The 15,809-nt window shown below is 38.6% G+C and overlaps 1 protein-coding gene and 1 pseudogene across 1 annotated transcript; both read left to right on the top strand.

Moving 5' to 3' along the window:
• Window positions 1-1,465: 1,465 nt before the first annotated feature.
• Window positions 1,466-8,143, top strand: LOC120785942 (CMP-N-acetylneuraminate-beta-galactosamide-alpha-2,3-sialyltransferase 1-like). The gene is made up of 7 exons (XM_040120957.1): window positions 1,466-2,025; window positions 2,574-2,859; window positions 2,987-3,183; window positions 3,375-3,554; window positions 5,057-5,102; window positions 5,207-5,326; window positions 6,170-8,143. Exons 2-7 carry the CDS (start codon window positions 2,614-2,616, stop codon window positions 6,335-6,337), a joined length of 957 nt encoding a protein of 318 aa, XP_039976891.1. The 5' UTR covers window positions 1,466-2,025; window positions 2,574-2,613; the 3' UTR covers window positions 6,338-8,143.
• A 3,952-nt stretch (window positions 8,144-12,095) lies between these two features.
• Window positions 12,096-15,520, top strand: LOC120786392 (annotated as a pseudogene).
• Window positions 15,521-15,809: the final 289 nt, after the last annotated feature.

The raw sequence follows: 15,809 nt of genomic DNA, 5'->3' as shown, positions 1-15,809 counted from the left end.
ACGTCATCGACAAAAAAAATTCAATTCTTATTAAATGATCCAGATCCAGACTAGAATTGAATTGGTTCGTCCCTGGCCCATGCCCCATCCCTCCACTAAGTTCGGGGAAGATCGGTTCGGTACTTTTTGCATAGTCCTGCTGACAATTAAACCAACAAACAACCAAACAAACAGACACTGGTGAAAACATAACATCCTTGTAAGAGGTAATAATACAGGGACTTACATACCTGTGGTTTATCTTGATTTGACCTGGAACTGTGCTTTGTTTGGCTTGTGATCATACATGTATTTAGCTCTAAATCTAGCACGGATCTTAATGTCCTGCTTTTATCCAGGATAGTAAAAGTAAGGTGTATAAAATTTTGTCCTGATCTGCAGCTTTTTTAAAATTTATTTAAAAAATTTTCTTTCATTTTTAAATATATATTTCCCTCAAGATAATAAGTTAAACTCGTACTATGGAATGATGTCAGGATCTGTTGCGTTTTGGAAGTGATCCAACACCTCGCACATCTGCATCAGTTAGTCACGGCACTAAGGCACAATGGCGCAGTGGTTAGCACTGTCGCCCCCTCCAGCAAGAAGGTACTAGGTTCAAACCCTGGTTTGGCTTTTCTGTGTGGAGTTTGCATGTTCTCCCTGTGCCTGCGTTGGTTTCCTCCGGGTAACCTGGCTTCCTCCCACAGCCTAAAGACATGCAGGTTAGGTTAGTTGCGGGTGATGGACTGGCGACCTGTCCAGGGCGTACTTTGCCTCTCGCCCAATGTCAGCTGGGAAAGTAATGGACAGATGGATAATTATCATTATCATCATGAAGAATTTATTTGTATAGCACATTTCCTACATAAAGATGTGGTTCAGTTTGGTTTGGTTTGATCAGTTTGAATTATTATTAAGTATGTGATTTGCACGTAAAACTGCAATAACCTAGATGATCCATGCTCTTCATTCCAGCAAGTTGACTTCTTTGGCAGGATAACTACATTTAGTTTCAACATCTGGCATCTTCGGCAGTACAATTTTAAACTCCGTCTGCAGGTATTCCTCTCAAGCTGCGTACGTTCCCAGGAACCTTCACCAGTAAGGTTGGGCAGTCTGCGGGTGGTATGACACACAAAACCCAGAACAAAAAGAAGCAAAGAAAAGGCATCATCCGTGCTGCTTGTTAAGCTCACTGTTTTCAGTGCTTGGTAATACCTGGGGGTGACTCAGAAGAGTGTGGGGTTTTGAAAAGTGAGGGAGACATGCCCTTGCCAATATGTGTAGTAAAAAGACCAAAATATGAGTCAGTATTTGGCTACATCCTTACACAATCACAGATCCCCTCCCTTTCCAAGTAACTCTGTCCTTGTGTGTGTGTGTGTGTGTGTGTGTGTGTGTGAGACTTGCCCCTCCCCTCGTTTCTTGCCACGTTCCCCAATCACACATCTGTTTTAGGCCTTTCCTCAACATACCCGGACAGAAAGGAACGACCTCCGGACCCGCCGCGTCTACGTCTGCCCGACATTTACGGTACACGGGCAGTCCTCGTCCTGTGCGCTGGCAGTAAAATCACATCGACACTAAAAGCAAGAGCAGTAATGCCAGCGTTAAAAAAAAACAAACAAAGTCCTGATTATGGTGGGCACCGTTACAGGAGATCTGAAAGTGTGGTGGGACCGGTACAGTCTACGAAACTTGAAAAAAAAACAACAACACATTTTATACATTTAATATCTTTTAACTCCGCTCAAATTTCTGAATAAATCCACTCTTCAAATAATGACAAGAGGAGGGCGAAGAAGCTGAAGACCTGCGCAGGAGACAGTCCTCTCCCTGTGGTCACGTCGGTGCGGATTTCGGACACCTTTGCACAGACCCCACCCTGGCGGACGGTTGCCACACGCAGTTGTGACCTTCCCCTCTGTGGAAATTGTATGGCACGTGCCAGTTTGCCAGTCCCACTTCTTCGCACCGGTCACCTGCTGGTTTGCGCCTTTGACCGAGGTACCTGGATTGGAAGCGGATTTACTCTCAGATCAGGCAAGAGAAAAAACGCATTCAACATCAGTACATTTTAAATGATGATGCTTTTTGAAATCCATTTAACAGAAAGCTTAATTTTCCTAGATTTCAGGTAAGTTTTGTATTTCACAAGAATGGAAACCTTTATAACAAGAATCAAGTAAATTATACCTCCACTAAAAACGTTGTATTATTATTATTATTGTTGTTGTTAGTATAATAATAATAACAATAATAATAATAATAATAATAATAATAATAATGATAATAATAATAATAATAATACGTTGTATTGTATTACAGTAATAAAAACATTTTTGCTTGTATTACAGCTCAATCCTCAAGCAGTCCTTATGAGAGACACAGTGCATTCTGTGACGTTGATTGAATAACTGGCAGCTGTATTTTGCTGATGTAAAGGAGGGTTTACGCAGTGAGCTCTCCACTACCAAACTGCCTCATTTGCTTTTGCTGATTATGGCTGTCAATAAACGCGATGTGCTTTATGGTATGGTCATTTGTCCTTGATTCCTCACTTTGTATTTCACTGCACACTCTGCCTATAGATTCAAACAGACTCCCAGTCACGAGCGTCACACAGCCAAGATGATGTCAAAAGTGAGGGTGCTCATTTCCCTGCTCTGTGTCACTGGTGTGTGTGTGTTTTTGAGGGATTCTTCTTTAGAGACGTTTTTGGAACGCTCCCTCCAGCATCAGTACACAAGACCGTGTGCTTGTGAGAAATGCGTATCAGAAGATGATCCGTTGTTTATGCAACGTTTTAACAAATCTGTGGAACCCTTTTTGTCGGCAAAATACAGTCTCTCGGAGGATGATTTCAGTTGGTGGAAGGTAAATTGGCAACTTGCAAGAAAACTGTCTCTTGACCATCATTATCATCACTGTAGTCACAGCTTTATTTTATTTATTAATTTTTGGCCTCTTTGCCTACATTTTTTGTTTTGTTTTGGTATGTCAGGGTTTACAGGCTGAAAAGCGCAACCTCACTTTCTACAACACAACAGTGGACAACCTGTTTAAGATATTCCCATCCAATCCAGATGTTGTAGGACCCAGCCCTGACCGCTGCAGGACTTGTGCTGTGGTGGGGAATTCTGTTAATTTGAAGAGATCACATTATGGACCTCTGATAGATTCCCATGATGTTATTCTCAGGTAAATGGTTGGCTATAGAAAGCTGTTTTTAATTTTTGAACAACCTTTTGAGCAATTATTAGAGACACTGGGACAAACACTGAAAATTTTTTCCTCAATGTCAAGAACTAAGAGTTAAAATTCAAGCAATCCCGTAATCTATTTCTGCCAAGGACAGTAACACATGAAATGTATCCCTCTATTCTATTTAGAATGAACCATGGCCGTACTGAAGGCTATGAAGCAGATGTTGGGAAAAGGACAACCCATCGTATCTTTTATCCAGAGAGTTCCATGGACTTAGATAACACCACTCATCTGGTGTTGGTTCCATTCAAGATACTAGACCTTGAGTGGCTCATAGGCGCCTTCACTACAGGATTTTCGGGAAAGTAAGTCAAATTTTTATGAAATGTTAATATAGGTCATTATTATTTAATTGCAGTAGTTTTTATTTTAAAATTTCCCTTTTCCAAATGGCATTTCCACCAATGACCATTTTATATGATTGTTTGTCAACCTGGGCAAACAGGGCAGAGCCAGTTACTGTATGTGATTTGCCCATTCAGACTGAAGCATGAACCAATCACATACTGTAGCTGCTCTGTCCTACTTGTTTAGGTTAACAAAATGGTCTATCGGAAAAAGGACAAATAACAAGACAAAGAGTCTACAGTCAGGATTAGCATTATCCACCCTCTCTCCTAGAGATAATGTCTATAAACAACTAAAATGCAACAGCAAATATATTTTGTAGGAAATGGAATTGTGACCAGATTATTTTTTCTATTAATTTAATGAGGATATGTTGTTAATTTACATACTTGGCAAGTCACAGAGATGTTGATACTGGGCATATCAGTAAAATGTTCACAGACGACACATTTGTTTTCCACCAAAATATAAATATAATATGACACTCTGTGCCAGGTAATGGCCTATGTCGCCTATGCCACAAGCCAGCCCTGGATGGGTTACTGGCTACTATGGCAAAATGAAATTGGCTAAGAGCTACTCATGAGTTACATTACTAGTTACATTTATTCACATCTCATATGGAGACACTCAAACATGATCTCCAAACCTAACCAGCTATTAATTTATAGCTTCTAAGCTATTTTTTTTGTTCAACAAGTTAGCAAATATCAATATCCAAAATTCATGTTGTGTACCAAAAACATCTTAAACTCACATCAGAAATCACATCAGTGTCATTTTTTGTGTCAAAAATCTGAGTCGTAATTCAGTCAAAACTGAACATACAGACATGATACATATATTTTTAGATTCAGGGTGACTGATTCTTTCCAAGAATACAATTATGTTTCATATCTATTGCAGATAAATGTCCATACATCTACTTAGAAATCAGAGAAAAAAGGAGCTCCTTACAACCCCAGAACTTGTTTGGGAATCATCATATTTTAATGTTTTTTTTCAGTATCAAAGTAATCTAGTGACAGCTTTGAGTACATCCAATGGTACACAATAAACAGGAACTTATAATAACTCATTCGGCATACTTAATTTTCCAAAATGTAAACAAACATTGGCTACAAAGGAAAACAAGGGCTCATGTTTTAGACCACAGTGTAACTCACTTAATCCATGGCAACGTATGTCCTGTTTCTTGGAAAAGTTTAGTTTATATCCGTACAAATAAGTGAAGACTTTTAACTTTTAACGTAACATAAACCAACAACATTGCTAACACTGCACGTCTCCTATGGCATAGCTGATGTAAACAAACTTGACAGCAGCATAGCTCATTTGACTGACAACTGTTTAACAAATAATTGTTCTGGTTGAAATAGAAATTCATCATGAGATAAACTTTCAAATTAAGAATCATCTGCTTTAGTTTGATTTCAACATTTCATGTTATTTCCTGCAGGTCATATATGCCAGTAAATTCAAAAATCAAAGCTAAAAAGGACTTGGTAAGCATTATTTTGAATGCATTGAATAATAAACTTCCTTGGCTGCAATGTTAGTGGTTCATAAAAATAAGAGTAAAGGCTAATTCTGATTTACTGTATAACAGGTGATGGTGATCAATCCAGCTTTCATGAGGTATGTTCATGTGAAATGGCTGGAAGAAAAGGGCAGGTATCCGTCCACTGGTTTTATGGCTTTGGTTCTTGCCTTGCACATTTGTGATGAGGTAAGTTCAGTTTTAAATTGGATTTTTACTTGTGAATGTCACCATGATGCTGTAACAAAATAATGGTTGACAAGTTGTTGTAAATAATTGATGGACTGATAGAAAAAGCAAGTACTCTTTTGCCATTTAGCAACAATTTAAGCAGGTTTTTTCTGCGTTCTCAGTTTCTGAATAAGTCCTCCAAAGTAAATGACAAAATATGCTTGTATCCTTCCGATACATCGTATGCAAGTGTTTTCTGATCTGGTGCCCTTTTTTTCGTTTTGTTTGATTTTGTTTCCAAAACGCGTATGACCATTACAATAATTATTCATAAAACTACCACTTCTATGGTAAAGGTCAGGTTATATTTACAGTCATAATTTGCATGACCACAAGAGTTTCATGTAACCCTAGGCACAGTCAGTGCTGTTGATGTCCTGGTGAGGACAATCCCATCTGAATGAGGCCTCTGATTGCTTTCCAACATGTAGCCGGTTTTTTTCCTTCTCCTGCCATTTTAGTAACAGCCTAGGTCAGATTTGAACCATTTGATGGAGTTTTCTTCTGATAAGAGTTTAATGCTCAGATGGGAAATAAACAAAACTGGGTACCAGTCTGATAGTTAAATCTGGCAGCAATTTACACAGTTTCACATTGTGAAATGTGTGTCGGGTGACTGTTCCTATGGAATCCCAGCATTCATGTTAAATGATGTTGGGATCTTTCATTAAGCCCTGCGGTGGGTATCAGGCTGTGCTGTCATAAATCTACCCTGTAGGAGGTGACGCTCAGGAGTCCAGTTGCCATCACTGCTTGTGTAGTTTAATGCTTCTATAATATGTTTATTTTTTGTTTCCCCAGGTCAATGTGTTTGGTTACGGAGCAGACAAAGATGGAAATTGGAGTCATTACTGGGAAAAACTGAGAGACAAGAAGTTCAAAACTGGAATACATCCTGGAAATCATGAATATGAAATGATTCAGCAGCTAGCTAAGCAACTAAAACTCAATTTTTATACAGGGTGGTGATCTCCCATCAGCATTTAAAGTATTCAAGTCTTGATAAAAAATCCTTTACAAAGTCAAACAAGACCAAGAAGAATGGGCCTAATAAATAATACGACAACTCTGGTCTGACTTACTCCTCAATCCTGCACGAACTGTAAGCAGACTAAAGCTTTTTGGAAAATCCTCCACTGAGAGGGAGAGTACAACGCTGAAACCACGTTTAAAGAATTGGGAGTCAAAATTAATCACATCTAAAGGAATGTAGGGGAAAAGCTTTTCTAGACAGCTCTGTACTTGTTTTCCCATTTTCACTGTTTATTGTTTATTTATTGCTATTTCGTGATATTCATGGACAGTGCTGCAATGCAAAGCAAAGCATAAATGATTTAGCTACTAAGGGCTTCGGGGGAAAAAAGACATATTTGATCAAATTCAACAACTGAAGGACATTAAGTTTTTCCTCAGTTTCATTTGTCCACAGTTTCAGGGTATAAATAAACATATTACGATAATCTCCTGGGCAGATGTCACCACTGTCAATGTTGTTTTCCTCTTGAATGTATTATTAAAAATAAATTGTTAACATGGAAGAAAAACGGTTGGTTAAAGCATAATGTAAATTATTGAATGTATTTATCTCATGTGATGATGTCTGGGGCAATTTTCTTTTAATATGAGCAGAAACAACATGATTTATATGAACCAAGCACCAATATACACACATGTGACGGACATATATATATAGTCCAAAAGTATTTGGACAGGTACACATGTTTTGTTCTTCAGGCTCTGAGCTTCAGCACATTCAATTTGAAATAAAAATAGTGAATACTACATTAAAGTACCAAGACTCAGCTTTAATCTGAGTAAGTTTACGTCACTATAGAAAGAAATGTGTGGAAGATAAAGCCCTTTAAACACAGAGTGTCCAAAGTAATCAGACAGATACACATGAAGTCAAACAAAATCATCATATTTAATATTTTGTGGAAAATCCGTTGCAGTCAGTGACTGCCTGAAGACTTTGACCCACAGACATCAGCACACTGATGACACTTTGTGTCTTCACTAGTGATGCTCCCCCAGAGCTTCACTGCAGCCACCTTCAGCTCCTGCTTGTTGTGGGGTCTCTCTGCCTTTAGTCTGGTCTTCACCAAGTGGAAAGCTGCTCAGTCAGACTGAGATGAGGTGACTGACTAGACTGGTTGTGAGTATAATGCTCCTCTTCACCCTGAAAAGGTCTGGGGTTGCCTTGCCTATATGTTTAGGATTATCCTGCTGGGGGATGAAATGTTGCACAATGATTTTTGATGCGTTTGACTGAATCTGAGCACAGAATGCTAACCAGGTGTGCTACAGGTGTGCCCTGTCATGTCTTTTTGTAATGTCACCTCCTACTACAGTTGTTGTGACTCATTCATACAAACAAAGCCTATCTGACCTTGAACTTGAGATCTGTGTATGCTGATAATTGACACACTACTGGTAAAAAAAAGCTGGCTTTTCCTTCATAAATGGACTTGTTCCAACAACACAGCTCATCAGCAGTCTCAGCTGACTAAAAAAAGGATTTTAGTGACCTTTTTAGCTTTTAAAATAACTGTGGGTAGTTTTTATCAGCGGTCCCCTCCACACACTGGCTCACCTGGCACCAGACACTACAAGCCACACTAGCTCCCATTTGTGGTTGGTGAACCCCCTACTGCTATCCCCCTAGTCTCTGTTTCTGCTTCCTCTCCCATACCCACGAAAATCCCAGTTAGGATCTCTGAACTGCGCCCACGACCTTGTCATGGTCAAAATCGCTGTGGTGCGTGATTGATCCATCCAATTTCACGTACCGTAATGCCCCATGTGCTAATGACAACATGATGGCCTCCTCAACCAGAATGTGTTTGATTAATGCACGCTCTGTAGCAAATAAGGCTCATATATTAAATGACTTGTTTTAAAGGAAAAATTTGGCTTTCTTATTCTCTGTTTGTATTGTAAGATGGTGCCCACCGGGGCTGACGTCTTTGCGTTGTCCTCGAGACATTAAAACTTTTTATTATTTATTTGAGCTTTAGTATTTATCTTGAATGTACAGTTTACTCACGCAATAGTAAGATATAGTACTTATAATATAGGCACTTCTGGATATTGGTAAAGTCCACTACGAGCCTACAATTAGGCTGTCTGACTTTGACTGTTTTCTATGTCGGGACCCCACTGATTCCAGCTGGCAAGGCTTAGCGGCAACAGCCTTAGGTGAGTGACCCAGCCGACGGACAGAGTAGCCAAGGCGGAAACGTGAGAGAGATGGGCTACACATAGGCTCAAGGCTAGAGCTACACTACTGCCGCTACCTAGCCTGCTGCTAGCCAACGTTTGCTCCCTCGAGAAAAAAGATGGATACGCTGATAACTAGCAAGGATTGCCCATTTCATTTAACCCTGCAAATTAAAATCTAAAAGCAATGGTAATTTCAACTAAGTCCAAGTTTGAATGCCCTGGTTCTGAACCAAGACCTTAGTAGTGAGTTATCTGCCGATACCAAATCCTTTGCTTCATAATGCTGGAAAGATTAAGAGCTCCACAGTGCATACAGGGGGGAGACTGGTCCATGTTCAACTAAAAGGCAAAACATTTAACACTGGAGTACATCATAGAACACATGAATATAAAGATATCCAGTGGCTAGCTGAGCAACAAAAACTCAAGTTTTACACAGGGTGGTGATTTTTCTGTCAGCATTTAAAGTATTCAAGCCTTGCTAGCAAATCCTTCACAAAGCAAAGCAAGAGTAAGAAGCTCAGGCCGTAAAATCAGTTACATTCTGTTCTGACGGACTCCCTAACTACACATAACAACGGCCGGCTTATGTTCCGAAAGAACTAGCTTGTATGACGTGTTGCTAGGTGTTACTGATGGCCACACTCAAAGGCAGGGTAAAAATTTTTAAATTTATTTTTCTTTCATACCGTTGATCAAACTGTTGTCCACATTTTTGCTTGCCATTACTGAAGTTCTTGAAATTAGCAATATTCCACAGTCACAGCACTTTGATGTCTGTGGGTGCAAGCAAATGGTAAGGTAAGTAAGGCGGTAGGGTTGAACTCTATCTGAACAGCCTGTGGCATATTTTCATTCCTAAAGCAAAATACTCTGTTGTAGTGAACAGGTTAGACCAGCCTGTCAGGCTTTAAGTGCAAAATTAGTTATTTTGATGACCTTAAGATAAATGTTTCACTGATAAGTACTGTATTATCAGAGATTTCAAGGTATTGGAATGGAATGAAAAGGAACTGCATCGTGTAACTTCTGCTTTTGCTGTCATACGTGATCTTTCCTATAGAGATGGTCCAAGTTTGGCATGTGTAGTGACAGCTCTGTCTGACTGTTTGGTCTTAACAGTGTACTTTTTAACATTCTCGTAGTTGTATGACTTTAAAAAAGAGTGATCAGAGCCAAAATTTGTAAAATGGGTTTCTTTCTTTTCATTTACAACATCTTGTGGAGTCCATGGCACGAAGAAATGATGCTGTTTTGAGAACAAAGGGAGCCCCTATCCAGTATAAGTGTGGTGTTCCTAATAAAATGATTGGTGAGCGTATTTGTCTTGAATAGGATTATGGAAAATCTGACTATAGACACATGTGATACACAACTGTGTCTAAGAAACATGTTAGTGGGCGTTTGTTGTTTGTTGTTGATGCTATGAGATATACTTGTGTGTTTTGTGTATTGTATAATGTATAATGAAAAGGCCATTTAGTAGAACAAAAGGTCTTCTGATATTGATGGTGACACATCCAAACTGGGCCTTAGTTTTCCATTTGCAAAATGCTCCCTGGTAGGACACTTAAGCTGTTTTTCAGACAGGGAATAAGTAACAGCATGGCTTTTTATCATTTGGATATTGTCTAATCTGAATGTTTTTTGAATGTTCCAGCTACATTTTTCAGAAAGAGCTACATGCACGCAGTCTATTCGGCAGCTGGTGCCTGCTGGGTTTTTAACTTATTTTGCCCTGGAAATTATACAGAACTAAGAATTCAGGGAAGTGGAAGCATTAGTATAACTATATATGTATATAATAATTTATGTAAATGAATGGACATTAAATAATATACATAAAAGATGAATTGGAGGTCGATGCCCCAAATGAGCACATCACATATCTCAACATCATCCCATGTGTCGTTCAGATGTAAAATAGAGTTTCTTTGGGTGACACTGTGAAGCAGTTAGTCTTTCCACACCCCAGTGCCTTAAATACCAACCCTCAAACCCTAACCTTCCAGGTAGGATTCTATGTGCTCATCATTTGGTGCCATACTCATATTGCTCAGATTTTTCATCAGCAGCGTTTTTTTTTTTTTTCTTCATTCGCTTGTGTATTCTTTTTGTTTCCTGGATTTTTTTCATCTCTTAGCAGGTAAAAAAAAAATAAAGGACATTTTTAAAACATTTCAATAAATCTTAGTATTTTATAATTAACCTCCCATACAGAGACACGATGTAGAATTTTAATTGGTTGAATATTCATACACAAAATAAAAAAATATTATTACTGAATATGAATATGTTTTATTTCTATACTGTTGTCTGGCATAACACTTTTACACGTATATACTGTTACTCCAGTAGTTACATGGCAGAGAGGAAAGTAAAGTGTGAAATTATATTCTTTGATAGAAGAAACTAAGTGAAAAAATTTATTTAAAACAATATTTTCAGATTTATTTAGTAATTGACTCAAGCTAAATATCACAGATAAATACTCTCTGACTTGTCTCACACTGATCCTTATGCAACCTGTTAAACTAGTTACACTGCACTGCATTTTCTTTTTTTTCATTTTTCGTCTTAGTTTATTAGATTGTCTGCTTACATTGTTATTCCCCATAGAAACAGTATTCTATTTTCAAATTGTACTGTACAGTACAAACTGAACAATGTTTGCGACATGAACATGTAATATATCTTTTCGGGGTTTTTACTGTTGTACTACTCCATTTATTGATAAATTCCTCTACCGGAGTCATATTAATTTATGAGAGTTTGACCATACAGAAGTCAAATATTATTCCACTGCATTATTATCAAATGTGAAATGTTCTCTTGACTGCCAACAGCTGTCAGGAACCCAGCGCTGTGTGAAAAAACAAACACTGGGTATTCACCTGTAAATGTCAGACAGAGCTATAGATCAGAAAATACTTGAGCTGAATGTGATCTACTTTCTCCCTTTTGTACTAAGTTTTTCTATCCTGCCTCTGGCTGAGGATGTGGGTGTGGCATGAGCCAACAATGTACCAACATCTTTTTTTACCTGTAAATTTCAGTTGCTGTGTTTTCTAGATCTCCATGGAAATTATTTGTATATTCCCTCGGCTTTGTGCCAAGTCTTTGTGGCTGTCACAAATGTTTAACAGACAGTGAGTCATCATTACGGAAACTCATCAATTCAACTCCTGAGCCGTTTTTGTCGAGAAAAAAATACAATCTAGGAGGAGGCTTTCAATTGGTGGAAGGTAAATGTCAACTTCTCTGTAAGGGTGCAGCAAAAATATTCTGCTTCTGTTTGACTGTTGATTGGTGTGGAGACTGACTAAGGGATCTTTAGCAAAATCAGGAACTATTTCGGGTTCTCTCTTTAAATCTTCTGTTCCCTCTCTTGAAGAGGAGGCATCAGGGCTGTCTTTATCGTAAAAACCAAATGATTACTGTTGCCAACTGAAACTGAAATTAAAATGTGGAAAAAAGACAATATTCAAAACAATGTATTAAAACTATGTGTGCCAACCAATCTCTGTGGCCACTGCAGTCACATTATGCAGCCTGTCTGATTAAACAGCTCAGCTTACAGTCGGAAAGACGCACCTTCGCTTTCTACAACACAACAGTGGACAACCTGTATAAGATATTCCCACCCAATCCAGATGTTGTAGAACCCAGCCCTGACCGCTGCAGGACTTGTGCTGTGGTGGGGAATTAAGTTAATTTGAAGAGATCACATTATGGACCTCTGATAGATTCCCACGATGTCATTATAAGGAATTTCCCTGCAACATACAAGTGGTCAGCAACATTTTTATTCAGGATTTCCAATGTAATGTGAACTTCAATCACCATATAATTGTCATTTAACGACATGATATTAAAGATGTATTCCCCTTTAATATTTAGAATGAACCATGGCCGTACCAAAGGCTACGAGGCAGATGTTGGGAACAGAACAACTCATCATGTCATGTATCCGGAGAGTGCGGTTCATTTGGACAACACCACTCACGTTGTACTGTTTCCATTCAAGATAAATGATTTACCGTGGCTTCTCAAGGCCTTCAATCCAGTGTAGGTGTGCAAAGCTACTCTCTGTATCTATATCTACTAACTTTAAAAATGACATCTTCAAGTGTGTTAATATGCGCGTGAATGAAAAACTTATGTGGGTAAAGGTAACCACATCGCATTGTTTTTTTGGATGAAATTTCTGATTGACCATCATCTAAGAGGCTTTAGTTGACGTGTCTTGGGTCGTCACTAGAATAAGCAAAAGTTCCTCAACTGAGCATTTAATTCTATCAAATTAAACTTTTATTGCCATATCCAGTTTCAGATTAGTTGTCAAACCGCCGATCCTCAACAGGCTGATCAACACACAGCCAAAACCCAAAGGGCCAAGGGGCGGTGTGTGTAACATTAAACCCACGCTCGTTATTATTTTTTGAGCATACAGTTGCTTATTTACACATCCGGCAGAGACGGAGCAACGTTATCATTCATTCCTAATGGCCTTTCTGGTGAATTAAATTAAATCTAATCTCATTATACACATAATAATTAGCTAGTTAAATTATTATACGTTTTGCAGTGACCGGTATGAATCTACAATAACAATGCAACATTTTAATCTGACAAACTAGTGTAAGGTAATTATTACCAAATAATACGTAATCCGCCCTTTTTCCACCAAATTTAACAATTAACGTTACCTCCGACAGGGAAAGTAGTGCTGCAAACTCAAAGAGGATAGCTAACAAGGATACGGTGAGTATTTTAAATGATCTTGTCTGACAATGACATCTATAGATATCTGATAAGTCATCCAGCAATACAGCTGTACTGTATCATGCATTCACGGCAGACAGGAATGGTTCATCAATGTCACATTAAGGGCTAAATCTGATTCATAACAGGTAATGATTCTCAATCCAGCTTTCATGAGATATGTTCATGAAAACTGGCTGGGAAAGAAGGGCAGTTATCCATCCACTGGCTTTCTGATTTCGGCCCTCAGCATGTTCATTTGTGATGAGGTAGGTCCACGTTACACATTTTGACAACAATTTCATGCTATTAAACTGACCGACAGTTGGTGATAGAAAAGTGCCGAGAAACAAATGAAGCGCCAGCAAAGGCCAGTAAGAATAAGACTGATTGGCGCTAAATAAAAAGTTTGAAAATATTCAAAATATGAATCCTCGCAAATGTTTTATAAAAAAGGAATGCATGAGTTTATGAGACGTCAGGGGATAGCTTTTATTCATTTACTTAATTGCCGCCGTGATGGTTAAAGCAACAGTTCTTACATCTACACTTGCTTACCAAGAGGTAGATTTGTTTTGTGTGTTGTGCACTTATAAGTCTACTTAAATTTACTTACTTGCTAACTTCTGTATTCAAATTATTACTATGAAAGACTTAAAAAGCGGAAACAGTAGTTGAAATCAAATCCGGCTGAGATTCAAGGTACAAAATTTGTTTTTTCAGGTCAACGTCTTTGGGTTTGGAGCAGACAAGGACGGAAACTGGAGCCATTACTCTGAAAGACTAACAATCAAAAATCTGAGAACTGGGCCTCAAACTGGTATACATGAATATGAAGTCATTCGGCAACTACACAAGACGCAAATCATCCAGTTTTATAAAGGACGGTGATTTTTGTTTCTCTCTGTTTGTTTGTGTCTCTTACTTTAACTTTAACTACTTTAACTTTGCCCTTGTTTTAGTCATTTTTATTATCTTTTATTGAGTGTTTGAGTGTGTTCACATTTAGGGGAGTCATTCTGTGAAATTCAGTTTTGGTTAGTATTGTATCAGTTTGGGTCCCTTTCATTCCCTTTATTACCCTTTTTTGTCAGAGTCCCTAAACCTGTCTCCTAGAAAGTACATTCACATAGAACTAAACTGCAACAGCAAATATGTTTTGTCAAAAACATAATCTCTGGCTGGATTATGTTCAGAGGCAACATATTTTTGAATGAATCTATTAACGATAGCAGAGCCACCAGGAGGAGATTGGAGTGGATCCTATGTAGAAAGTGCGCAACTATCACGCCAGAGAGGGTTCAAATCCAGAGTCCTGTCTGTGGTTTAGGCAACTAAAGAACTTTGGTAAAGGTTGGGGAAAGATCATGGGATGTTTTCAATTTAAATAAACATGTTGTGTCTGAAGTCACTGTGAACGTTTTCTGTATTAAACCAGATCATGATCTTTCCCCAATCTTAATCGATTACTGTATGAACATCATACGAATACATCATTATAAGATATTTGCAACTTGCCAAATACATAAATTAACAACATTTCCTCGTTGCATCAATAGAAAAACGTAATCCCGTTGAAGTTAGGTTCCCTATTTCCCGTTGCAGTTTAGTTGCATGGAAACGTAAATTCTAGTAGACACTGTTGGAGTCCCAGAGTTCTTGGCAAGCCAGGCAGTATATAGAGATAGTAATAATATAATAAACAGTATAAAGTTATGTTTGATTGAATTGCTGCCTGCCATTCACAATAATGGCATGCAACTGGAATATCATAATCTTATTATAAATACTTTTTGATCGGGGTGTTGTATGATACATATTCTCCTTTAATGTGGAATTGTATTCAAGGACTCTGCTGTGTTTTTTTCCCCCCAATTTTATGATTCACTCTTCCTTGTTCATGCAATTCATGCAGTTATCCAATCAGCCAATCCTTTGGCAGCACTGCAATATGTCAGCCAAGAGCAGAAATCTTAGGCTTCAGCGGACACAGCCTCACCAAAACTGGACAGTTGAAGACTGGAGAAACATAGCCTGGTGTGATGAGTCAGGATTTCTGCTGACGCTCACAGAAGGTTAGGCTCGGAATTTGGCGTCAACAACATGAATCCATGGACCCAACCTGCCCTGGGTCAACAGTTCAGGCTGCTGGTGGTGGTGGTGTAATGGTGGGGAAGAATGTTTTCTTCGTACACTTTGGGCCTCTTAATACCAATCAATCGACGTACTTCAGCGGCCTCCCCAGCCACCAGATCTGAATCCAGTAGAACACCCGTGGGATGTGTAGAACAGGATATTATACCACATAAAAAAGGTAAAAATCAGAGAAGCTCAGTTAGTTACTGATGCATGAGAAAGCACTCATGGCATTTAGATCAAACTCAGCTCCTGTGACAGTGTGCTGATGGGCATGATACCAGAGCTGTCATACTGACACGTCCTTCCAAAGTTCTAA

Source organism: Xiphias gladius, chromosome 24, assembly GCF_016859285.1.
Source record: "Xiphias gladius isolate SHS-SW01 ecotype Sanya breed wild chromosome 24, ASM1685928v1, whole genome shotgun sequence".
Classification (NCBI taxonomy): domain Eukaryota; kingdom Metazoa; phylum Chordata; class Actinopteri; order Istiophoriformes; family Xiphiidae; genus Xiphias; species Xiphias gladius.
The sequence above is the reverse complement of the archived record's forward strand: the minus strand, read 5'-3'. Positions and strand labels throughout refer to the sequence as shown.